Here is a 27,218-nt window from a genome sequence, read left to right as displayed (position 1 = left end):
AGCTGTTTTAATGTTTCTTCATATTTTGGTAGTAATGGTTTAACATCATCTTTAGAGATTTTCAAAGGTCGTAATGTACCTTTACCGGCTTCTCTTACCATCTTCTTAAAGTGGAAAAACTGAAACAAACAAAATGAAAGTCTTTTCTAGTTTTTTACAATATAATTTCAACCCATTTTTTAATTTATACATACGTTCTTATAATTACAGACGATACACATATATGTGTGCCTTTTCAATACTCCCTTTAACATTACGTTAAATAACCACTATAAATGCAATAAGACAGCCATAACACATATATCCTAGATATGAATGTACACATGTATCCTAGATATGCATGTACACATTTATCCTAGATATGCATGTACACATGTATTCTAGATATGCATGTACACAAGTATCCTAGATATGCATGTACACATGTATCCTAGATATGCATGTACACATGTATCCTAGATATGCATGTACACAAGTATCCTAGATATGCATGTACACATGTATCCTAGATATGCATGTACACATGTATCCTAGATATGCATGTACACAAGTATTCTACATGTTCTATATATGCATGTACACAAGTATCCTAGATATGCATGTACACATGTATTCTAGATATGCATGTACACATGTATTCTAGATATGCATGTACACAAGTATCCTAGATATGCATGTACACATGTATTCTAGATATGCATGTACACATGTATCCTAGATATGCATGTACACATGTATCCAAGATATGCATGTACACATGTATTCTAGATATGCATGTACACAAGTATCCTAGATATGCATGCACACATGTATCTTAGATATGCATGTACACATGTATCCTAGATATGCATGTACACATGTATCCTAAATATGCATGTACACAAGTACCCTAGATATGCATGTACACAAGTATCCTAGATATGCATGTACACATGTATCCTAGATATGCATGTACACATGTATCCTAGATATGCATGTACACATGTATTCTAGATATGCATGTACACAATTATCCTAGATATGCATGTACACAAGTATCCTAGATATGCATGTACACAAGTATCCTAGATATGCATGCACACATGTATCCTAGATATGCATGTACACAAGTATCCTAGATATGCATGTACACAAGTATCCTAGATATGCATGTACACAAGTATTCTAGATATGCATGCACACAAGTATCCTAGATATGCATGTACATATGTATCCTAGATATGCATGTACACATGTATTCTAGATATGCATGTTCACAAAGTACATAGTATATTTTTAAAATTCATAGCAAACAATAATTCAATTCAGAATAAATTTCAAACTTTCATACCTCTTTCTTTTGTAATAGAGTAAATGCAGACCCTTCCTTGCCAGCTCTAGCTGTCCTACCAATACGATGTATGTATGTCTGTATGTATGAGGGAGGGTCATACGATATTACATATTTCACTGTTGTTATGTCCATTCCTCTAGCCATAGCATCTGAGCACACAAGGCTATAAACAGGTTTAATATAGAATTAACTCATGGTATTGATAGAAAAGGTTATCTTCTTAAGACTATTTCTGTTCATCTTCAGATATTGTAAATTTAGATATTGTGATTTAAGATATTGTGAATTTAGATATTGCAAATAATTATATTTTGAATTTGAATATTGTGAATTTGAATATTGTAAATTAAGATATTGTGGCTTAATATATTGTGAATTTAGATTTGTAAATTTCAGATAATGTAAATTTAGATATATGAAAAATATAGATATTGGAAATTTAAACATTGTGTATTTTGGAATTGTGACTTTAGATGTTGTAAATTAGATATTGTATATTTAGCTATTGTGAATAAAGATATTGTTAATTTAGATATAATGAATTTAGATATTGTGAATTTAATTTATGCAAATTAATATACTGAGAATTTAGATATTGAGAATTTAGATATTGTAAATATTCATTATTAAGTAAGATATCTTGAATTATGATCATAATGTATCTATCACAATACACATGCATGACATTCCAACAGAATTCCTTTAATGGTTAAATAAGTTATAAAATTTCATACAAACCCTTAAACACATGAAATATTAAAAATTATGCAAAATCTGAAGCAGTTAATGGACCAAAGCTGACACCTTATAAAATAGACTCACTTCAAATAGAAATTAAAATGTTACAATATTTAACTCACATATCAATTTTGCCAGCCTCAAATTTCTTCAAAATGGCATTCCTGCGAGCTACATGTATACTAGAGGAGAATTCTTTGACCTCAATCCCTCCATATAACTTGATTAACATAAACAACCTGTGACAAAATATACAAATATAATAAATAAAATATTTAAGATAAACTAAATAAACATAAATAATCTGCAATATAAATTTACAAAATGTAAATACATTTTGTATACAGAATCAAATATTTAAGATATTAATCATTCCAATAACAAATTTGCAATGTATATACACAAAATCAAAGATCAAAGGAAAACATCCGACACTCTAAAATTTAATGTCCCAGTAATGGGAAATAAACCTGCCTGAATTAAAGCCCTGACAAATTGTCGTAAATTACCTGTGTGTTGACTCTACAGAATTTGTGAAGCAAAGGATGTTTCTATACTTTAGATGATGAAGAAGATGTAGTATAATCAATGGCTTTTCACCACTTGTCGTTTCTATGTAATATTCCTGTATAAAAAAAGAACTTTTATTATTGTTAATGGTAATTATCATGACCATTGTAAAATACCTATTCAGTTCAACTACATAGAAAGATCTATCCAAACTTTATTCCAATCTTTCTTTGGTTATTCTAAAACTCTTAATTAATTAATATATATTTCTATAACCATTAAAACCAATTTTAGGAAATATAAGCATTATTTCTTTCTCAAGGTCAGAAATAATTGCTTAGTAGCTTTAATAGGAGATAAAAGGTCACAAGCTTATATCAAACATAAATACATAATGGCTAAAATCAGCATTGTTGAATAATAGTTAAGTACACAATACGAATTGAAATGGCTAAAAACATGCCATTAAAAACATAGGACATCAGAATAATAGGAAATGAATTTGTAATGGCTTATTTGTTTGTTTGGGGTTTTACGTCACATCGACACAATATAGGTCATATCGCGACGTTCCAGCTTTACTGGTGAAGGAAGACCTCAGGTGCCCCTCCGTGCATTATTTCAGGCACAAACGGGCACCTGAGTAGAACCACTGACGTTCCATAAGCTAGCTGGATAGCTTCCTCACTTGAAAGAATCCAAAGTCCCTGTCGGGATTCAAACCCACAGAGAAGAGGGGCAAGTGGTTTGAAGTCAACAACCGTAACCACTCGGCCACGGACGCCCCGGTAATGGCTTAAAATGACATGAATTGGTAATGGCTTAAAACATTACATATGAATTGGTAATGGAAAAAAACATCACATACTTGGTAATGGTTTAAAACATGACATAAATTGGTAATCATTACAAATTGTCTACCACATTTATTTACAAACAGACAATTTACTTACTGATAAGCTAGATGGGGTTGCGTATTTACCCACAAAGTCACCAGGTTTCTCACCAATCTTGCTATTTTCATCACCTACATGATAAAATCATTTTTGTTGAACTGCATGGAAACAACATTAAAAACATCAATTGCCAAAAAAACAGGTCAAAATATGCAAAAATAGCCCTACTGCATTAGTCATGCAGCAGATATATGGCAGAGATCTGCCAAGAATTTGAAAGTACTGGGCCCTGGGCCCACTTGGTCTGAAAATGATGGGCCATTTTTACCAAAGTATGGGCCTTGGGAAAATAAGTAAACATTGACCAAAATTAGGGTTTCTTAATCGGACAAAAATCATAATCGATCATCGAAAATAATCAAACAACCCTTTTCGATCAATCATCGATTATATAATCGAAATATTTACAATAACAAAGTTAATATGTACAATGTACATATATCATGCTTTAATATTTATTAGAATTCCATTAATATTCTATATTTTGTGTAACTACAACTTTATCAACTGAAATAAACTAGTTTACAGATATACTATGCTCATCCTTGAGTAAAATATTTTAATCAAATAAATCCATTAAAATCTATAAAATTATTATGTCTCAATTTCAATAAAGGAATGAATAAACTTACTATGTATGGGAACAAGTTAAGTTGGTTCTTTCAAAACTGTCAGGTTTTTTTAATGACACTATATATTGATATTGTAACTACCTTTAGTGTGTAAAATAATTTTATACATAACATATCTTCATTGTGTGAAGTCAAAACATGTTTATTCTATATTAATAAATAGACTGTGTAGCAATTCTAAATATTTTCTAATGTCAAATTTGAGCATAGTATATCCCTCACTGTCCACTATTAACTCCATGGTCACCAGTATGCTTTCATATTCAATTGAATGCAAATTATTGTTTCAACCAAAGCTGGCTTTAATTTAGAGTGTTGTTATAATACAGTGAGGCACTTAAGTAACAGCAAAAAAATAAATTACCGATGATCGATTATTAAACCTTGTAATCGATCATCGCCAATCGGTCCTTTAAACGATCAATTTTCGATTATACTCGATCATCGTTTAATCCCTAACCAAAATAACTATTAAAAAGTTTGTAGATAATTGAATTTCCCTGGTAATAAAACTTATATCATATTTTATGACAAGTGGTTCACTTATAATTCAGTACTTAACCAATAATTAAAAATTATGCCTACATGGTAACTTTCTAACTAATATTAATTGCAGGCAAAATATTTTTTAAATGGCTGCTCAAAAATTTGATATGCAAATTTATTCACATAATTGCTGGTTCTTACTTGTAAAGTCTTATATTGTGCATTATCCATTTAATTGTTCCTACTTTGCACCAAATGTCCCTTACCACTGTATATTGATGAATTTTAGTGCCCCTTGTTTGCCTCTGTGTAGACAGCATACATCAAAGACATTTGCCGACAGACCTTTTGATCATGAAAAAAGTCATACACAATGTTTCTCTGATTGGTTAATCACCCTGTCAAATATTCTGATGATGAAATATACATCTTTTTTTACACTTCATCAGCCAAAACTTGCGTGAACTTGAGTGACCTTAGGGTTGATAAAATTGAACACCTGTCAGATTATACTGTAACTTACAGCATTTCTTAAAATAGCAACACTTTTTTTTCAGTTACCGATAATCATTTTAAATATTAAGTAGTTGTATAATTTGTTTGTTTGTTTTATTGGATTAAATTTACGGTAGTAGAAATGAGTATCTGTGTGGGAAAGGGATTATGAGAAGAAATGCGGTAAGTAGATAAGATGGACAAATTTTAGCTATAGGGGAATGGAAAAACTCAAGAATATGCGTAATTACAGGAGCATGGGTAACATGTTGCTGTTGGTACCAGTTTTGACTGGATGACTAAATAACCCAGCAGACAGTTTTGTTTTCTTATAAGTCTGGCTAAGATTTTAGATGCGCCCATGGCCCTTTGCTGCCGATTTTCCTGCGCCATTCTCATTTTTTTAGCGCCAATGGCGCAAAATCGCGTCCTCGGCAGATCTCTGATATGGTGATAAATACAGTAAGCTTCATTTATAGCGAACACGGTTATAGCGAACCTCCGGTTATAAGGAACAAATTATTTTGGCCCCAATTTTGCCCTTCTTTATTTCAAATAAAAACATACGGTTATAGCGAACACGGTTATAAGGAATTATCACTTATAAGGAACTCATTTCTTAACCCCAATTTAGATAAAAGTACAGAAAATTTACACTTTTATAACAATCTCCAATATATCGGCTATCCGTAAATATTCAACTTTTGTTTCATTGGCATGGATTAAAATTCGGCCGAATGTATCGTTTATTGATGTATGTACTTCAATAAACCTATGAAAATAATTTTGTATAGCAGAATGTAATAGTTTTCTATTTAGGATATTTTTAGTACGAGTTCTTGTCACCAAGATAAAACGGTTATTCCTTTTATTCTATCAATTTTTTATTTAATAGTTTTGCCCGACGAGTAATCAAAAACACAATTATGCCACTGAAAGATTCCATCAATTATGAGTTATTCAACAAAAATAAAAAAAATAAAAAAGAATAATCTATTTTAACACTCCACGTGATTTTGTCACTATAGACAAAGAAGGAAAAAAACCACAGGCAATCGGTGCGTGGCTTGGATAGTATACATGTACATGACCACGCCCACTTATTTTTTTATAAATATTTTTTTTTCACTTATAAAATATTTTTTCATTTAAAATGTTTTTAAAATATCTTATTTTCAATAAATCAACAAAGGAAATTTGTTTTTAAAAAATTCATCCATATATACTATATATATAGTAAAGGTAGAAAGGTTCGCTACCACCAGGCCTTATGTTACCTCCCAGATCTTTGTTAATTATCAACCAATTTTCACCAAATAAAGTGCAATCTACGCAGAAATGATTTCTCTTTCGAAAAATGTACAATAATAGACAAGTTGGTACGACAAAAGATGGAATTTTAAAGCGAAAATGCACTTTTTGTCTAGGTCGGCCATCGCTTGACCGAGCCGAAAGTAGACGATTTTGAACATTAATCGATCTTTTTCTTAATCACAAACTAATGTCAGTGCATGCAAACAATTGAAACAGAAAAGGCAGCTATAAAACTATCGCTTACCGGTCCAATGTTAATCCAAAACGTCTGTAGGTTTTAAATTTCCTGACATTACATGTATACAAATGCTGACCCGGATGTACCTGATGCGTACCCCTTTTCGCATAATAAAAATTGAGCGAAGCTGGGTACCAGCGGGAACCGAGCATGCGTACTTTGAATATCCGGATCAGGATTTGTATACAAGTACAATGTCGGGAAATTTAAAAAGTTAGTGCAAATAACTACCGAAAGTGCGTACCTACAGACGTTTTGGATTAACTTTGGACCGGTAAGCGATAGAATTATAGTTGCCTTTTCTGTTTCAACTGTTTGCATGCACTGACATTAGTTTGTTATGAAGAAAAAGATCGATTTATGTTCAAAATCGTCTACTTTCGGCTCGGTCAAGCGATGGCCGACCTAGATAAAAAGTGCATTTTCGCTTTAAAATTCCATCTTTTGTCGTACCAACTTGTCTAATATTGTACATTTTTCGAAAGAGAAATCATGTCTGCGTACATTGCACTTTATTTGGTGAAAATTGGTTGATAATTAACAAAGATCTGGGAGGTAACATAAGGCCTGGTGGTAGGCCCGCTGGTGAACCTTTCTACCTTTACTGTATTTATAGTATATATGGATAAAATTTTTAAAAATAAATTTTCTTTGTTGATTTATTGAAAATAAGATATTTTTAAAACATTTTGAATGAAAAAATATTTTATTAGATCTAGTGGAAAAAAAATATTTATAAAAAATAAGTGGGCGTGGTCATGTACATGTATACTATCTGGAACATACGATACGTTATAGTACATCCCAGATACTATCCAAGCCACGCACCGATTGCCTGTGAAAAAAACGGTGTTAAACTGCCAATAAACACTGGTTAGGGACTACTTGTATATGCGGCTGTTATGTTTTCACCCTCTATTATATAGTTGACAAAGCCTTTTAAAGCAACCATAAAAAGCATTTTTATTTATATTTTCAGTTCTTATTACGTGTATGTTTTTATTTCTTACAATACCGAAATAATATCTCACATACACTAACGCCACTTATTTGATTCATATCAGTTAATAAATATTTTGACAAACCCATTAGCAGCGTAATGACATCATCCTAAGTAAACAACTCATTCATAAACAAGCTGACGTTATTTCATGGGGCACTGATGTAAACACAATACGACGTAAGTTTTTATTGTTGAAAACTTGATAAAATAACGTTTTTTTCTTATTATTTCTTTTGATTAATAATTTCTATATCTTAGCAACAGTAGGGTACGAAATTTGAACAGCATTATACAAAAATCGGTACCTGAAGTTATTTCCGCTTGAAAAAAATAACATTAGTGATCTTCCTTATTTTATCATGTTAGAATTGAAATAATGTCAGTGTTTATTGGCTATTTAACACCGGTTTTGTAATTTTGATGCGAAAAAACTAACCGCTCAGGTATACAGCCTTCGTGGTCAATTCCTACGCATCAAAACTCCAAACTGGTGTTAAATAGCCGATTCTAACACAACCCGCATTTTTCCCTATTGAAGATAGAAGAACCGAAAGTGTGTGTTATTATGCTATAAAATCACTGCTTGACGTTTTATATTTAGACATGTGACGTAATCATTATACACGTGACGTAACCACTAACAAGAGGGCCATGATGGCCCTAGATCGCTCACCTGATTTATCAAACTCATCCAAACAATTACCTAGACAAGCATTCTGACCAAGTCTCATGACAGGTGAGTCAAAAATGTGACCACTACAGTGTTAACAAGGATTATCCATATTTGAGCAGTGCGACCTAGTTTTTTACCCAGGTGACACATATTCAAACTTGACCTAGAAATCATCAAAACAAACTTTTAGACCAATTTCAAGGATACTTGGATCAAAACAGTAGCAACTAGAGTGTTAACAAGATTTTTCTATTTTTAGCTCCGGTGACCTAGTTCCACATGCGATTTCGAACTCATCCAAGCAATTACCTATACAAGCATCCTGACCAAGTTTGATGATAATTGAGTCGAAAATGTGACCACTAGAATGTTAACAAGGTTTTTCCATATTTGGGCAGTGTGACCTAGTTTTTTTCATCCAAGATGACCAATGTTCGAACTTGACTTAGAAATCATCAAAACAAACTTTCAGACCAATTAACAAAATATTTGGATTACAACAGTAGCCACTAGAGTGTTAACAAGGTTTTTCTATTTTTAGCTCCTGTGACCTAGTTTTTCATCCGAGATGACCCATGTTCGAACTCATCCGAGCTATCACCTAGACAAGCATCTTGATCAAGTTTGATGATGATTGATGCAAAAATGTGACCACTAGAGTGTTAACAAGGTTTTTCTATTTTTAGCTCCGGTGACCTACTTTTTCATCCGAGATGACCCATGTTCACACTCATCCGAGCTATCAACTAGATAAGCATCCTGACCAAGTTTGATGATGATTGATGCAAAAATGTGACCGCTAGAGTGTTAACAAGGTTTTTCTATTTTTAGCTCCTGTGACCTAGTTTTTCATCCGAGATGACCCATGTTCGAACTCATCCGAGCTATCACCTAGACAAGCATCTTGATCAAGTTTGATGATGATTGATGCAAAAATGTGACCACTAGAGTGTTAACAAGGTTTTTCTATTTTTAGCTCCGGTGACCTACTTTTTCATCCGAGATGACCCATGTTCACACTCATCCGAGCTATCAACTAGATAAGCATCCTGACCAAGTTTGATGATGATTGATGCAAAAATGTGACCGCTAGAGTGTTAACAAGGTTTTTCTATTTTTAGCTCCGGTGACCTAGTTTTTCATCCGAGATGACCCATGTTCGAACTCATCCGAGCTATCACCTAGACAAGCATCTTGACCAAGTTTGATGATGATTGATGCAAAAATGTGACCGCTAGAGTGTTAACAAGGTTTTTCTATTTTTAGCTCCGGTGACCTACTTTTTCATCCGAGATGACCCATGTTCGAACTCATCCGAGCTATCAACTAGATAAGCATCCTGACCAAGTTTGATGATGATTGAGGCAAAAATGTGACCGCTAGAGTGTTAACAACTAAATGTGAACGGACGACGGACGATGGACAATCATCGATCCTAAAAGCTCACCCTGAGCATGCTCAGGTGAGCTAAAAATGTGACGCGCTGACAATACGTACAGAAACACATCTGGCTAAATATCAAGTACGTCAGCATTTATTTGTTGATGTCGTGTTAGAATCGAAATAATATATCCAAATTGGTGATTTTATTGCTTTTATTGTCGTTCGGATGCGTATCATTATATCACTCGGGCTACGCCCTCGTGATATAATTCCCCGCATCTGAACTCCAAACAGTGATGTTATTGAGCAATAAAATCACAGTTTGGGATATATTATTTCTTAATTAACACCGCTAAAAACGATATTATTTCTTAAATATATTACCGTCAGATTTATTGTCAACATTATTTGTGTCTGAGTCACTCTCTAAATCAGCATCATTGTCCGATTCCTTATCAACAGATCTCTTTGCCAGTTTATCTCCACTGTCCTGTCTTTCGTTAACTGTTTTAGACTGTATTGGTTTTATTCCAGTTTTGACAACAGATGTAAACAACTTTGGCTGGAACAGACTCAGCATTTGAAGTTTTTCAGGATTCTGTGACAAAGTTGCGGAGTATAGAAGTTTCTGTAACTGTAATTTAGAAATAAAAGTGTAATAATATTTCCAGAGACTGAATAACTTATTAATAATAATTATTGTTTTTTATGTACAACTGCATGATACTGAATCAGACATCGAACAAATATTTTCAGTCACTCATTCTGCAGGACAAGTAGTTTCTAGATCCAATGTGTAGACAACATTTTTCTACTTGTCCTGCATAGAGTTCTCTTAAATTCTACTCATTATTACATGCGGACATGGTGAATATTATCAACATAATCATTAATAGTTTTACAAATCTTATATTGTTAACCAATTCACTTTCACAAAAATTGTTGAAAAAAGTTTTACACACCATTTTTCTCTTTCAAAAGACTACTTTTACTTACAGGTACATTTGATGGAGGCGCATTAGTTAATATGAGCCGCGTCATGACAAAACCAACATAATGGGTTTGCGACCAGCATGGATCCAGACCAGCCTGCGCATTCGCGCAGTCTAATCAGGATCCATGCTGTTCGCTTACAAATCTATAACAAGTAGAGAAACTGATAGCGAACAGTATGGATCCTGATCAGGCTGGTCTGAATCCATGCTGGTCGCAAACCCATTATGTTGGTTTTGTCATGACGCAGCTCATATGTTTTTATTTTTAATTCAATATTGTTGGAAGCTATAAACTTATTGTAACACTGTCCATTCAATTCCTGGAACTCACTAGTACTAAACAATGAGTGTAAGTTTTTTATTAAAGGAAAAAAAGGCTTGCCCCTGAAAGGATTTGATCAAATGAGGCCAGCAATCCTTAGATGACTCTTCTGACGCATTAATCATTTAGTCACTCTCGAGGTTCTTTGTAGAACTGAAACCAGTTCATAAATAAATCACCTGACACTAAGCCCCTGCTGATGTGTCATATCAGGGCTCCAGAAAAGATGTGTATACGCGCAAATTACCCATGAAAATAAGAGGTTTACGCATTCATAACAAAATTTAAGCGTATGAAAACGCACGCAAAATTGAGGTTACGCAATAAGCAACATTTTTGTCGCATAAACGTAACCGAAAGTAAACTCGGTGATTATTTTATTTTAAATTTCGTCTGAATCTTTGCAAAGTCTAACGGTAACCTACTGTAGTTCAGACTATCATCGGTTGTTATCGTATGTATAGTAAGGTGGTGGAATTAACACAATTTCATAAACATCCGGTACAATGTTGCTGTCAAAAGTTAAAACGATTGACTCATATTTTCAGCCGAAAAAAATCGACCCAAAAGTAATTGTGAAGGTTATAATTAATGAAATAATTAGTGCTGCCATATGTCTTTATTTACCTCTGAATCTGAGGTACAACATTCTTTATGTAAAACATTTAAGTGAAAGAATAAGTATAAACATTACTGGCATTTCCATCCTCTGACAATAAGACGCCGTAAGAGGTCCCGGCCGGGGACGGCATCTATACACGGAGTTCTCTACCTGGATCAACCAATCTTGTTTTATCTCATCCATCATTCTGTCAGCTTCATCTATCACCTGTAGATTATATAGAGTTTATCAAAGAAATGAGCCGCGTCACGTCAAAAACCAACATAGTGGGTTTGCGACCAGCATGGATCCAGACCAGCCCGTGCATCCGCGCAGTCTGATCAGGATCCATGCTGTTCGCTTACAAACACTGTAACAAATAGAGAATCTGATAGCGAGCAGCATGAATCCTGATCAGATCGGCGGACGCGCAGGCTGGTCTGATCCATGCTGGTCAGCAGACCCATTATGTTGTTTTTATCAGGACGCGGCTCATATTTTAAATTTATACGAACGTATTTTAGTTCAGTTGTGTTGGAAGCTATAAGCTTATTTGAACACTCTGGAATCTGTTCATGGAACCAACCAGTACTAAGTAATGAATATACAGTTTCATGCTCAAGGAAACAACGTATTGCCCCTGATCGGGTTTAAACCCATACAGCCAGCAATACTTAGATAACTAATAAGACATGTTAACCGAAATCAAGAAATATTATTTAAATCAGAAGTTAATTGAGTAAAATTAAAGTATAATAGAATAAGCCTATGGTGAGCTGTAATGTATCATCATATGTTGTTGACATTAAATAAACCATATCTGTTTGCTTTGCATGCATGATCGAAACATTTTTCACTCAGTGCACATCAGACGCAACATTTTCATGAGTCGCGAGGCCATAAGCCAAAATGTACGATCTGGTCTTCACAAGTGAAAAATAATTTAATCTTACACATAAAACAAACAAATTTTCTACTTATTTCAAGCTTTCTTTGTGGTTCTAGTCGCATTTACATTACTTTTGCCATGTAACCAGGAGAAAAACCATGGGACAGGGGTAGAGGGATGTAATCTTTTTCTATAAGTAAGGCTCCCACGGTTAAACGTTTAAACGGATTCGTTTCGATTTTCATTCCTAAATGTTTACGATATCTTTTACCGTTTAATCGAAATTACCATATTGTCTTACGGAATACCTTAATCATTGCCTGTAATCACGGCTTTTATCAATTCCAATTGGTTTATTCCAAAGTAAAAATGAAAAAATGAGTGTTTACAACCCTCCGAACAGCATCACCGTGCAATAATAGCTTGTGGCATAATAATAAATTTTTGGTAAAGTTGATTTTCCTTTGATCTTTCAAAAGAGCGAAATTGGGACACAATGCAGAAAATGTGTGCCGACACAAATGTGAAGAGCCCTGGACATTATTTATTTGTATATGTATTAAAAATAGAAAGTATGTCATCATTTGCCGACTCGAATACATGGTGAAGTATAGTACATAGAAGTACCAACGTTTAAACGGTATCGTTTAGGTTCTTAGCAATCGTGTAAACGTTTACAGAAAATTGTAAACGTGGGAGCCTTATCTATAAGTGTTACTTTAAATTGTAAAAAAGTTAATCTAGATACAAACCAGGTATCGAAGATGTCCTAGATTGAAGCCTTCTGTTTGATTAATATGGTCAACAAGACGGCCAGGCGTAGCAACAATTATATCAACCATACTGTGATATCCTCGTAACCTAGGATACAGTAAACACTCTTGTATAAATATACATGTACTTATATGAAAGATCATAACACCGCCTGAAACAACTACAAATGTGAATGTATTACCATAGTATAAAATTACATCTACAGTATAGGGTATTGAAAATGATTGTTTATATTCTAACACATTCCTATTGAAGATAGAAGGACCAAAATTGTGTGTAAATATCATACATGTGAACTCTCCCACTTTAAGCGGGAGACTCCCACTTTCTGCAGCCATATTTTCAAAGATTTTTCATAGAATAAGGGGTATTTTCGAAAATTAAAGAAATCTCCCTATTTCTGATATCAGATTTTCCTTCTTTGTTTATTGCAAATTCTTAAATCTCCCTCTTTTTGATCATCGAAAAAAGTTCACATGTATGAAATATATGATAAAATCACATTGGGGTAGAGTAAAAAGTAATTCTAGAAAATAATATATATATTGTACATGTATAAACATGTAGTCTATATATTATATATAGTGTATATATTTTTTCTAGAATTACTTTTTACACTATCCCAACACTGTGCCGGGTCCCTGTAAATAAAATCACTGTTGTTGATCTATTTTTACATATGTGACATAAGCTTTAAAATACCAAGCCCTCTTATATTTGAACTTATAAGCCCATCTGTTCAGATGAGCCCCATTCCCCTCACCTAAAAAAAAAAAATATACCAAAAATATTTAAAAAATTGAAATTTTCTTTTTCTATGAAATTCTACTAACAAACCTTTTCTTGACAAGTGACTGTTGTTCTGCTAGCAATGTCTTCTGACCAATCATCAAACCAACCTGTTAATGAAAAAAAAAACATGTTTATTTATAGAAGCTACAATGAGGGTGAAAAGACTTAAAACATTATTTTTTAATTTTTTGCATTCAAAATAGTATCCAGAAAATCCATATTTTGGCTATATTATTTATAAATTCACCAATTTCATGAGTTTTTTTTTTTTTCTAAAATAAAAAGTAACAGACCTGTTCCCCCAAAAAACACTTAAAAAAACAAACCCAAAAACACTGACTATATATGACAAACTACCTGCTATTCCAAACAAAAGAAATTTCACCTTTATGCTAAGTGGAAGATTTAATATCCTCATCCCTAACAACCTTAAATGTAGCTTAAATTTATTTTCAAAAGTTCTATACAGATAAAGAGTAAAATTTACTGCAAGCATGTAAAATTGTAAAACGCCTGATAATCAGGAAAAAGATCTTAATTTTTTTACCTACACAGCATTTTACAGAATCATACCTTCAGATCTGTACCTTCACAGTAGGCCTGGAAGACTTTGAATACCTGGGTTGCTAGGTCTCTCACTGGCAACACTGCTAGGACTCGAACTTCGCAGGTTACTCTTGATCTCAGGCCCTGTACATAAATAATTTATAAGAAATTTTGTTCACTTTGTTTTAACTGGCTACAACAAAATATACTTTTTACATGGTTGCTTTGAAAAGAAAACAGAGCTTACAAAACAAAGTTTGTTCACTTTGCTCCAAATTCTCTACACCAAAATATGAGCCGCGTCATGACAAAACCAACATCATGGGTTTGCGACCAGCATGGATCCAGAACAGCCTGCGCATCCACGCAGTCTGATCAGGATCCATGCTGTTCACTATCAGTTTCTCTACTTGTTCTAGGGTTTGTAAGCAAACAGCATGGATCCTGATCAGACTGCGCGGATGCAAACGCATTACGTTGGTTTTGTCGTGACGCGGCTCATATATACTTCGATACAATCATGGTTGCTTAACAAGATAAAACTTACTGGTCATGAGGGTTAGCATAAGAATATATTATTAGTAACAGACAAAGTTCTATAGCCCACTGTCACCTTGACCTGCTTATGTTGGGTCATTTTGATCTACAGAAGAACTTCTATGAGTCAAACCTCGATAAAACGTTTTTCTTGATGTGTCAAAGTAAAACTTCTGTGACCCGGTGTAGCATGATAATTACACAGGATATATTAACAATAAGCCAGTTATCACACTTTCATTCTGTTACACCATTTGTAACATGCTTTCATACATCCATGAGCATTTTATTTTTATACATATATATTATCACATATTTAACTTTCATTTATCTTTCTAATATGTTTTCGTATGTCTAACAGTTACTGATACTAACAAAGTATCACATATTATTTATTTACCTATTACATGTATAATTAACAAAACAAAATGAAGGCGTTGGTGATGAAAAAATACCTGAATAATTGGTAGAACAAAAGCTAATGTTTTTCCGCTTCCTGTTGGTGCGGATACACAGATGTCACTTGGTCGGTACCCTGCTCTGCCTATATGAAAACCTGTAATGCTGGACTCCAGTAAGGCAGGAATAACATGTCTCTGAACTGAAAAATAAACAAAATATAAGAAACATGAGAAATATTTGAATCCTTACAAATATTTAAAGATATACTACACTCTTTCTTAGTAAAATATCTAAGTCAAAGAAATTTACTTAAAACTATAAATTCTTACTGAATATGTCTAATTTAGATAAAGGAATGAATAAACTATGTTTGTGAAGCTGTGCTCTCTATTACAGATCATTTTAAGTTGGTATTTTCCTAAAATTAGTGTGTAAACTTTAAACATATACATGTATTATGTGTGAAGTCAAAACATATTCATTCTTATAATTTTAACAAAAACACTGTAGCCATTATCAATATTGTCTTATATCAAATTTGAGCATTATATATCTTTAAACCTGCATTTAAATAAATTTAAAGGAAACTGATTTCCATCTTATATCACAAATGATTAATTTTGTTAATTTTTTTTCTTGTTTTCTTTGTTTTTTCTTTCTTTCTTTCTTTTTAAGCTATTAATTTAATTTCAATTAACTCTTACTTGTCCTGACTGCAATAAAATTGATATAATTATATATAAATCTGATTAATATAATTATGTGTAAATAAGTAAAAGTATTAAACCTGGAAAGAAATGGGTAATTTTATTTTCCTTCAGCTTTTCTACTAGATCTGGTGCTAGGCCTGGCATGTCTGAAATAGGTAATTTATCTGAGCCCAAATCTGAGGATATAATACTTGGACTTGACAACCATTCTGGTAATACACGCTTCACCTACAAAATAAACAAAAATCATTTCAGCCTATAACTTAGAGGCATGCCTGTTAATTAATAAATTATTTAAGAAATTATATATGAACATATCCCAAACAGTGATTTTTATCACTCAATAACATCACTGTTTGGAGTTCATGTGCAACGAATTATATCATGAAGACATAGCCCGAGTGATGTAATGATGCGTCCAAACGACAAACAGTGATGTTATCATCAGCGATAAAATCACTGATTTGGATATATTATTTTGATTCTAGCACGACATCAATATATAAATGCTGCCTACCTGATATTAAGCAAAATTGCACCTGATTTGTTTCCGTACTTATTTTCTGCTCATCAGATTTTTTAGTGGTATGTGACGTCACATGTATAATGATTACATGTACGTCACATATCTAAATATAGAATGTCAACAGTGATTTCATTGCATTTTCGCTTCTTCTATATTCAATAGAGAAAAATGCGGTTCGTGTTAGAATGGTTACACAAGAAAACTGAAGAAAAATATAACCATAATTTTAAGAAATTTATAATTGTTACAAACCTAATTTGAATATATTTCACAGTCAAATCTGGCTCCATCACTGTCAGTAGTCTAACTAATATATTAATTGAGATGTGATTCCAGAGAACAAGGCCGAATTTCGACCATAAAAAAATGTAAAATGAGGGCCCTTCTGATTGTCCTCCAGTGTCAAATTCTTCTGACATTACATGTACAAAGTAACACTACATCAGGGTTTTTTTTCCAGAATTTGGGAACATGACCAAAATTGGGAAAAAATGCATGACTTAAATTTTGCAGTGATTACAGGAATGCAAAGAATCACCGTCTAAAACAGCATATTTAACATTTAAGCTCTACAATAGAAGAGAAGCCCTATTTTCAAAGATTTTAGAATTTGTTATCATTTGTTCTTAACTTTCAATTGGGAATTTTTTCCTGTGGATTGGGAAAAATATACTATTTTTAATTGGGAATATGACCGAATATGGGCTATAAAATAAGCCAAAAATAATCCCTTATCCCTGTACATGTACAAAGTAACATGTACATGTATATGATTACATCAACCAGGTTTTCCTTCATATTGTTCTCAGCAACATGAATAATATCAAATAAGCAATGTTTATTTTGTTATTTATCAGCATATATAGCATTTATACTATACTATGAGGCCTTCCTATATATTACTACCATCAATTATTGCCCTATTAAGGTCACTAAATGACAAAGATGTTGAATGATGAAGAAATGTCAGAATTATAAAAAATTACCTTTTCTAGTCTAGCAGGACGAACGTTTCCAATTACAGTAAAACCTCCAATCTCTGTCTCTTTTTCTGTTCCCACATATGGCCGCTTGTCAACTTCATCTTTATCAACTTCATCTTCAGAATCCACTTTCTCGTCAACCTCACCAATATCATTTTCAGCAACGTTCTTTTCTACATCTATGTCCATATCGTTAACTATTTCATCTCTCTCTTCATCAAGATCTGAACCATGTTTGTGCTTTTGTTTTTTATGTTTTTTATGTTTAACATGTTTGTCAGTTTCTCTCTCAAATTGTTCTGTTTCTTCTCCAAGTTTTCCTTTCTTCAAAGGTGTGTCATACTCTGTTTCATCAGTACCAACACTACCGTTTGCAATACCTATATCACTATGTTTCCTTTTCTTCTTCTTTTTCTTTTTCACAATATTTAAGTCATCATTCTCCTCAAGTTGAATTTCTAAAGATATTTTCTAATTCTTTGTCCTTTCCTTTTTCTTTAGCTTTCTTTTTCTTCTTTTGTTTTTTCTGTTCATGAAATTCCTCATGTTCATTTTCACTTTCTTCTGATATGGTCACTGTAGTAACATTATTAACATCGTTTGTGTCATTTTTTTTCTTTAGACTCTTTCTCCTAGCTTTTGCCTCTTTTTGCAACTTTTCTAGAATATCTGATGCTTGGTTCTTATTAGCATCTTCTTCTGATTCATCTCCAAGGTACCTAAAATATCCATAATACTTTATAATACCAAACTCTAAATACCATCAATTAAATTCACATAAATGTATTAAAGCAGCATGCATCTAGATGAGCCAAAATATTTCAATAAATCAAACTTGTGAAAAATGTACTAAGATTTTTGGAAAAGTAGAAAAAATCAAGATTCAAGTTATAATTTACATGTTATGAGCAATCAATGGTGAATTTTTCATAATGTGTAACTATATATCTACTTCGTTACTAATGCAGTATGGATATTTTTTTCGTGGGCTATAAGTGACATTGAAATTGTATAAATTGCTTGCTTTTGATTACTATATATTATAATTATACATTAAATTTCAATTTCAAAATTTTCATAAAAATAAGCATAAATCTGGAGGCGTGCTGCTTTAATATGTAGATTCTAGACAGTGGGAAACAAAGAATGAACTGACCATAATAAGTTAACATCAGCTGCAAAATACATATATAATAATACATCAGTGGCAATACACATACATGTGTATTACAGGGTTTTCATTTTTATCTGAAGCAACATATATGATATGTGCCTACAGATTAACCCAGGGGTCATGTGGGATATTTTAATCTACAGGCTAAAAATACAACCAATTATAACTGATGATATGTATAAACAATCATCCTGATGTGGTAGACATTTGTGCCAAGTTATCTTAAAACTCTTCAATGCATGACAAAGTTATAGTCCGTACACGAATATGGGTACCTATAACCTCTAATTGTGATAGCATGAACCTACAAAATATAAGTGTGATCTTGACCTTTGAAGAAGGGATGTTGTTCTGGAGCCAACACAATGTTGTCATGAGATAGACATTTGTGCCAAGTTATTTCAAAATCCCTCAATGCAAGACAAAGTTACAGTCGGGACATGATTGTTAACTATATAAAGGTCAAGGTCATCCTTTTATCAGTGATTTTTGTGTGAATAGATTTGTTGACGATAGTTATATGAAGATCCAAAAATGATGTACTAAAATTTCAAGAGTTCATTTTATTACAGGTAAGTTGTACTTGTAGTTGTAGAAGTAACAGTAAAAAGTTTATCCCTTAAAAAATAAAGCATAAACAGTAAAAAATGATTGAAGTTTGAGGTAGATACTCTTAAAACTAAAATGTTATTGTAAAAAAATAACATTTTTCTAGTGAAAAATCTAAGTTTATGGGGAGATAATTCTTGCAATATTGGTGGTAGAGTTAAAAACCTTGTCACATAACATGTTGTTAATGATAAGATACATATATCTGTATAAAGTTGATCACTTAAGAAATAAAACAAGAGGGCCATGATGGCCCTGAGGTCGCTCATCTGTATATTGGCCTCCCCCTCCCCCTGGCAGGGCCAATTTTAACCTGAGGGATTTTATTTGAACAAACTTGGTAGACACCCATAAGAAGATGTTTCATGCTAAACATCTAAGCTCTAGCTCATTGGGTTTTTTCAAAGAAGATTTTTAAGTTTTTTACTATACAAATATAGTTAAAAACAATGACATCCCCTGGGGCAGGGCTAGTTTTGACCCCCGGGCTTTTATTTGAACAAACTTTGTAGACACTTACTAGAAGATGTTTTCATGCTTAATATCTAAACTCTAGCTATTTGGGTTTTTTCACCGAAGAGTTTTAAGTTTTTGTTATACACATATCAGGAAAACCAATGACCCCCCGGGCGGGGCCAATTTTGACCCCAGGGCTTTTATTTGAACAGACTTTGTAGACACCAGTAGAACATGTTTCATGCTAAATATCTTAGCTCAAACACTTTGAGTTCTTTAAAAGAAGATTTTTTAAAGTTTTTACTATATGCATATAGGGAAAATCAATGCACCCCCTGGGGCAGGCCAATTTTGACCCCAGGGCTTTTATTTGAACAAAATTGGTAGACACTCATTAGAAGATGTTTCATGCTAAATATCTTAGCTCTAGCTCTTTGAAGATTCTTTGCATAAAGAAGATTTTATTTGAAGTTTTTGTTTCATGCTATATGCATATAGGGAAAATCAATGACCTCCTGGGGCGGGGCCAATTTTGAACCCCATGGCTTTTTAGTTGAACAAACTTGGTAGACACCTATTAATGGATGTTTGATGCTCAATATCTTAGCCATAGCTCTTTGGGTTTTTTAAAAGAAGATTTTTTAAAGTTTTTACTATATGCATATAGGGAAAATCAATGAACCCCCGGGGTGGGGCCAATTTTGACCCCAGGGCTTTTATTTGAACAAACTTGGTAGACACCCATTAGAACATGTTTCATGCTAAATATCTAAGCTCTAGCTCTTTTGGTTCTTTAAAAGAAGATTTTTTAAGTTTTTACTATATGCATATAGGGAAAATCAATGACCCCCCGGGGCGGGGCCAATTTTGACCCCAGGGCTTTTATTTGAACAAACTTGGTAGACACTCACTAGAAGATGTTTCATGCCAAATAGCTAAGCTATTTTCTTTCGGTTGCCATGGCAACCAGAGTTCTGCATGGAATTAAATTCTTTGAACAATTTTTAAAGGTGACCACCAAAGGAACATTCCTGTGAAGTTTGGATGAAATTGGCTTAGTGGTTTATGAGGAGATGTCATTTAAAGTAAAAGTTTACTGACGGACGCCGGACGGACGGACGCCGGACGAAAAGCGATCACAAAAGCTCACCCTGTCACTTTGTGACAGGTGAGCTAAAAAGTAACAGTAAAAAATAATATTTTTAAGGAAAATTCTAAGTTAAAGAGGAGATAAATCTGAAAATACTGGGGCTAGAGTTATGAACCTTGTCACATAAGATGGGGATGATGATAAGGTACATATATTTGAAGTATGAGGTTGATCCCTTAAGAAACAAGATATGTTTGTAAAACATGTATGCCCCCAATCAGCAGCCAATTATTCATGTGATAAGGTAACTATGCATGACTTCTGACCCAGTGATCAAACAATTAATTAGGGTTATCAAGTATCTACTGGTCATGACCTTGACCTTTGACCCCTTGACCCAAAACTCAATAGGGGTCATCTGCTGGTCAAGACCAATCATCATACAAAGTTTGAAGTTCCTAGGCCTAAGCGTTTTTAGTTAATTGATCAGAAACCGTTTTTACTTACAAGGTCAATGTGACCTTGACCTTTCATCCCTTGACCCCAAAATCAATAGGGGTCATTTGCTGGTCATGACTAATCACCATGCCAAGTTTGAAGTTCCTAGGCCTAAGGGTTCTTTTATTATTGATCCGAAACCGTTTTAACATACAAGGTCAATGTGACCTTGACCTTTGACCCCAAAATCAATAGGGGTCATCTGCTGATCATGACCAATCACTATGCCATGTTTGAAGTTCCTAGGCCGAAGCGTTCTTTAGTTATTGATCAGAAACCGTTTTTACTTACAAGGTCAATGTGACCTTGACCTTTGACCCCTTGATCCCAAAATCAAAAGGGGTAATCTGCTGGTCATGGAAAATCACCATACCAAGTTTGAAGTTCCTAGGCATAAGCGTTCTTAAGTTATTGATCAGAAACCGTTTTTACTTACAAGGTTGATGTGACCTTGACCTTTGACCCCTTGACCCAAAACTCAATAGGGGTCATCTGCTGGTCACCACCAATCATCATACAAAGTTTGAAGTTCCTAGGCCTAAGCGTTTTTAGTTAATTGATCGGAAACCATTTTTACCTACAAGGTCAATGTTACATGACCTTTGACACCTTGACCCTAAAAACAATAGGTCATCTGCTGGTCATGACCAATCACCATACCAAGTTTGAAGTTCCTAGGCCGAAGGGTTCTTAAGTTATTGATCGGAAAGCATTTTTACCTACAAGGTCAATGTGACCTTGCCCTTTGACCCCTTAACCCCAAAATCAGTAGGGGTCATCTGCTGGTCATGTCCAATCACCATACCAAGTTTGAAAGTTCCTAGGCCTAAGGGTTCTTTAGTTATTGATCGGAAACTGCTTTTACCTAAGAGGTCAATGTGACCTTGACCTTTGACCCCTTGACCCCAAAATCAATAGGGGTCATCTACTGATCATGACCAATCACCATACCAAGTTTGAAGTTCCTAGGCCTAAGGGTTCTTTCGTTATTGATCGGAAACTGTTTTTACCTAAGAGGTCAATGTGACCTTGACCTTTGACCCCTTGACCCCAAAATCAATAGGGGTCATCTACTGATCATGACCAATCACCATATCAAGTTTGAAGTCCCTAGGCCTAAGGGTTCTTTCATTATTGATCCGAAACCGTTTTTACCTACAAGGTCAATGTGACCTTGACCTTTGACCCCTTAACCCCAAAATCAATAGGGGTCATCTACTGATCATGACCAATCACCATATCAAGTTTGAAGTCCCTAGGCCTAAGGGTTCTTTCGTTATTGATCGGAAACCGTTTTTACCTACAAGGTCAATGTGACCTTGACCTTTGACCACTTAACCCCAAAATCAATAGGGGTCATCTGCTGGTCATAACCAATCACCATACCAAGTTTGAAGTTCCTAGGCCTAAGGGTTCTTTTGTTATTGATCGGAAACCGTTTTTACCCAAGAGGTCAATGTGACCTTGACCTTTGACCCCTTGACCCAAAACTCAATAGGGGTCATCTGCTGGTCACCACCAATCATCATACAAAGTTTGAAGTTCCTAGGCCTAAGCGTTTTTAGTTAATTGATCAGAAACCGTTTTTACTTACAAGGTCAATGTGACCTTGACCTTTGACCCCTTGACCCCAAAATCAATAGGGGTCATTTGCTGGTCATGACTAATCACCATGCCAAGTTTGAAGTTCCTAGGCCTAAGGGTTCTTTTATTATTGATCCGAAACCGTTTTAACATACAAGGTCAATGTGACCTTGACCTTTGACCCCAAAATCAATAGGGGTCATCTGCTGATCATGACCAATCACTATGCCATGTTTGAAGTTCCTAGGCCGAAGCGTTCTTTAGTTATTGATCAGAAACCGTTTTTACTTACAAGGTCAATGTGACCTTGACCTTTGACCCCTTGATCCCAAAATCAAAAGGGGTAATCTGCTGGTCATGGAAAATCACCATACCAAGTTTGAAGTTCCTAGGCATAAGCTTTCTTAAGTTATTGATCAGAAACCGTTTTTACTTACAAGGTCGATGTGACCTTGATCTTTGACCCCTTGACCCAAAACTCAATAGGGGTCATCTGCTGGTCACCACCAATCATCATACAAAGTTTGAAGTTCCTAGGCCTAAGAGTTTTTAGTTAATTGATCGGAAACCGTTTTTACCTACAAGGTCAATGTTACATGACCTTTGACACCTTGACCCTAAAAACAATAGGTCATCTGCTGGTCATGACCAATCACCATACCAAGTTTGAAGTTCCTAGGCCTAAGGGTTCTTAAGTTATTGATCGGAAAGCATTTTTACCTACAAGGTCAATGTGACCTTGCCCTTTGACCCCTTAACCCCAAAATCAGTAGGGGTCATCTGCTGGTCATGTCCAATCACCATACCAAGTTTGAAGTTCCTAGGCCTAAGGGTTCTTTAGTTATTGATCGGAAACTGCTTTTACCTAAGAGGTCAATGTGACCTTGACCTTTGACCCCTTGACCCCAAAATCAATAGGGGTCATCTACTGATCATGACCAATCACCATACCAAGTTTGAAGTTCCTAGGCCTAAGGGTTCTTTCGTTATTGATCGGAAACTGTTTTTACCTAAGAGGTCAATGTGACCTTGACCTTTGACCCCTTGACCCCAAAATCAATAGGGGTCATCTACTGATCATGACCAATCACCATATCAAGTTTGAAGTCCCTAGGCCTAAGGGTTCTTTCATTATTGATCCGAAACCGTTTTTACCTACAAGGTCAATGTGACCTTGACCTTTGACCCCTTAACCCCAAAATCAATAGGGGTCATCTACTGATCATGACCAATCACCATATCAAGTTTGAAGTCCCTAGGCCTAAGGGTTCTTTCGTTATTGATCGGAAACCGTTTTTACCTACAAGGTCAATGTGACCTTGACCTTTGACCCCTTAACCCCAAAATCAATAGGGGTCATCTGCTGGTCATAACCAATCACCATACCAAGTTTGAAGTTCCTAGGCCTAAGGGTTCTTTTGTTATTGATCGGAAACCGTTTTTACCCAAGAGGTCAATGTGACCTTGACCTTTGACCCCTTGACCCCAAAATCAATAGGGGTCATCTACTGATCATGACCAATCACCATACCAAGTTTGAAGTTCCTAGGCCTTAAGGTTCTTTAGTTATTGATCGGAAACCGTTTTTGCTTACAAGGTCAATGTGACCTTGACCTTTGACCCCTTGACCCCAAAATCAATAGGGGTCATCTACTTGTCATGACCAATCACCATACCAAGTTTGAAGTTCCTAGGCCTAAGGGTTCTTTAGTTATCACTCGGAAACCATTTGGTCTACGGACCGACGGACCGACATACCGACAAGTGCAAAGCAATATACCCCCTTTTCTTCGAAATGGGGGCATAATAAAGAAGTAACAGTAAAAAATAGTATTTTTTAAGGAAAATTCTAAGTTCAAGGGGAGATAAGAAAAGTTTGGTTTATTGTTGAAATACCCAGCCTTTTATCATTGAGTTACGGTGCCAAGAAATGATAGTGAAAAATTCGCTGTTAGGTATAGACGGTACAAGTCAACCCGGTCTCAAGTGAATCCGGCCCTACATTAGTCAATCCGGCCCCAATTCAATCTGATATCTGGTCAACCCGGTCCTATTTTTATTATTAGTTATTTGCCACAAATAAAAATGTGGGGCTGAATTGACCAATTTTGGGGCCGGATTGACTTGAGGCCGGGTTAACTTGGGGCCGAGTTGACTGTAATTTGGTATAGATAGTGATGGTTCTGAAAACTTTGTCAGAAGTACTGAATTGACACATGGCAACTTTTCGAATTATAAAATAAATATACAAGCCAAGGAATTCTGATTGAAAATGGATGTGTAGACTGGTGTTCTGCTTACTTTTATTGGAACAATAATAGGACAGGTCACAGGGAACCAGAATAAATGAAATCTGTGCATAAAATACCGAATGACACTTTTAAAACGGAAAATGTCAAATAAAAATGAACAATTATTATATGCTATCTCATGGTATAGGTAAATCAAGCGTGCTTTGAGGCTTTGCCTTTTATGATGGGTGCTGTGTCTTCAAAAAATGGCTTGGGGTGAAGTGTCTGATCAATGATGCACAAATACCCTAAAATATTTTGGACCGGCAGCACAAAATACCCAAATATAACAATACTCATTTTTGTTTGTATATAATACAGATTATAATGTGAGAATGAATCAATATTAATACAGGGAAGTCAAAGAATTTGTGGGCCCGGGCTTTGGCTTGCCTGGCTATAGACTACACATGTATATCTAAAAGAAAATCAAATAAAAAACAATTAAAAAATATATAGAATTCTATACCTATCATGAATGAATTTTTCAGTGTCAATTCTAGTCTGGCGCTGCCATTTACAATGTAACTCAATGATAATTTAATAGGCAGGGAATTCGGATAACGGAACAAATCTCAACTTTTCGGATACATAATAATTGTCGAGTGTTCCAAGTGAAAACGGAAGCGGTGCATGAAATACCGAATGACACCTTTAAAATGGAAAAAAAAAATTGGGAATTTTTTTTTTAACGACTTCCCCGTTCATAGGCTTTGCCTAATTTCATATTAAAATAATATGACTTAGTCAGCTATAACTTTCATTCATTCTGTAAAATGGGCAGTTCCGATGTTGTAAGAAAATAAATTTGTGACATTCGCTTATCAAGGTTCATTACTTGCAAATTAAAATAAAGATATGATTATACAGCTTAATGGCTTGCCCGGCTAGACTACATGTGTATATTTAAAAAGAAAAAGAACATATACAAATCTATACCTATCAGCGAAATTTTCAGTACCATTTCTTGTTTGGCGCTGTAACACAATAATAAACGGCGGTGTATTCCGATAATGGCCAGAGGCAACTTTTTCAACTTATAAGACAACGATAAAATCCGAGAAATTCTGATTGAAAACAGATGCATAGACTTTTCCCCTGCATATTTTGGTTCAAAACACGATGATAGGAAAATGTATATTTGGGTATGTTTGATTAATCATAGTTCTAGTTCTACATCATACTGCTTTAAAATCATTTACGATCACTCTAAGCAGGTATACATAATTGGATACTTTTTAAAGAGACAGCTATGAGATGATACAAGGGAATCCGGGAACCAGTCCCTTGATCATAGTGAAAGTGTATATTATAATTCATAATAATAACAGCACTTTTTTAGTGTTAAACATTTTTTTTAGTACATTTGAGCAATATTAGGGTATATTTGGGCAATATTTGGACAATATTTGGGAGAATTAGGAAGATTTGGTTATTTCGTGCTGCCCATTTGGGACTTTCGACAGTTTTATCTAGAGTATCATAAAAAAACAATGGTTAATTACTCGCTCCAGTTAACCCCTATGATTACCTTTCAACAGCAAATAGTGACATGTTTATTTGACGTATGTAAAGACGTAAATCTTAAAATAGTTTAAAACGACATGTTTTGGCCATGGGCGCAGACATCTTTGATTTCAAAACGAGGCATTTCCGGGATTAATTGACCAATCACACG

General features: G+C 34.4%; 1 protein-coding gene across 1 annotated transcript; it reads right to left on the bottom strand.

Annotated features, from left to right (window-relative positions):
- Positions 1-5: 5 nt before the first annotated feature.
- LOC132715242 (ATP-dependent RNA helicase DDX51-like) lies at positions 6-27,211 on the bottom strand (the record flags this gene model as incomplete). The annotated part of the gene is given in 15 exon segments (XM_060698233.1): positions 6-119; positions 1,331-1,496; positions 2,194-2,310; positions 2,581-2,696; positions 3,535-3,608; positions 10,140-10,395; positions 11,773-11,907; positions 13,321-13,429; positions 14,180-14,241; positions 14,708-14,824; positions 15,673-15,818; positions 16,407-16,557; positions 17,842-18,287; positions 18,289-18,557; positions 27,072-27,211. Coding segments are annotated over 15 exon segments (2,301 nt in total), but the record flags the coding sequence as incomplete, so codon positions are not given.
- Between the last annotated feature and the right edge of the window lie 7 nt (positions 27,212-27,218).

This window comes from Ruditapes philippinarum, unplaced genomic scaffold (assembly GCF_026571515.1).
Source record: "Ruditapes philippinarum isolate M1 unplaced genomic scaffold, ASM2657151v2 ctg1706_1_1_1_1, whole genome shotgun sequence".
NCBI classification, from domain to species: Eukaryota; Metazoa; Mollusca; class Bivalvia; order Venerida; family Veneridae; genus Ruditapes; species Ruditapes philippinarum.
This window is presented reverse-complemented; position numbering and strand designations above follow the sequence as displayed.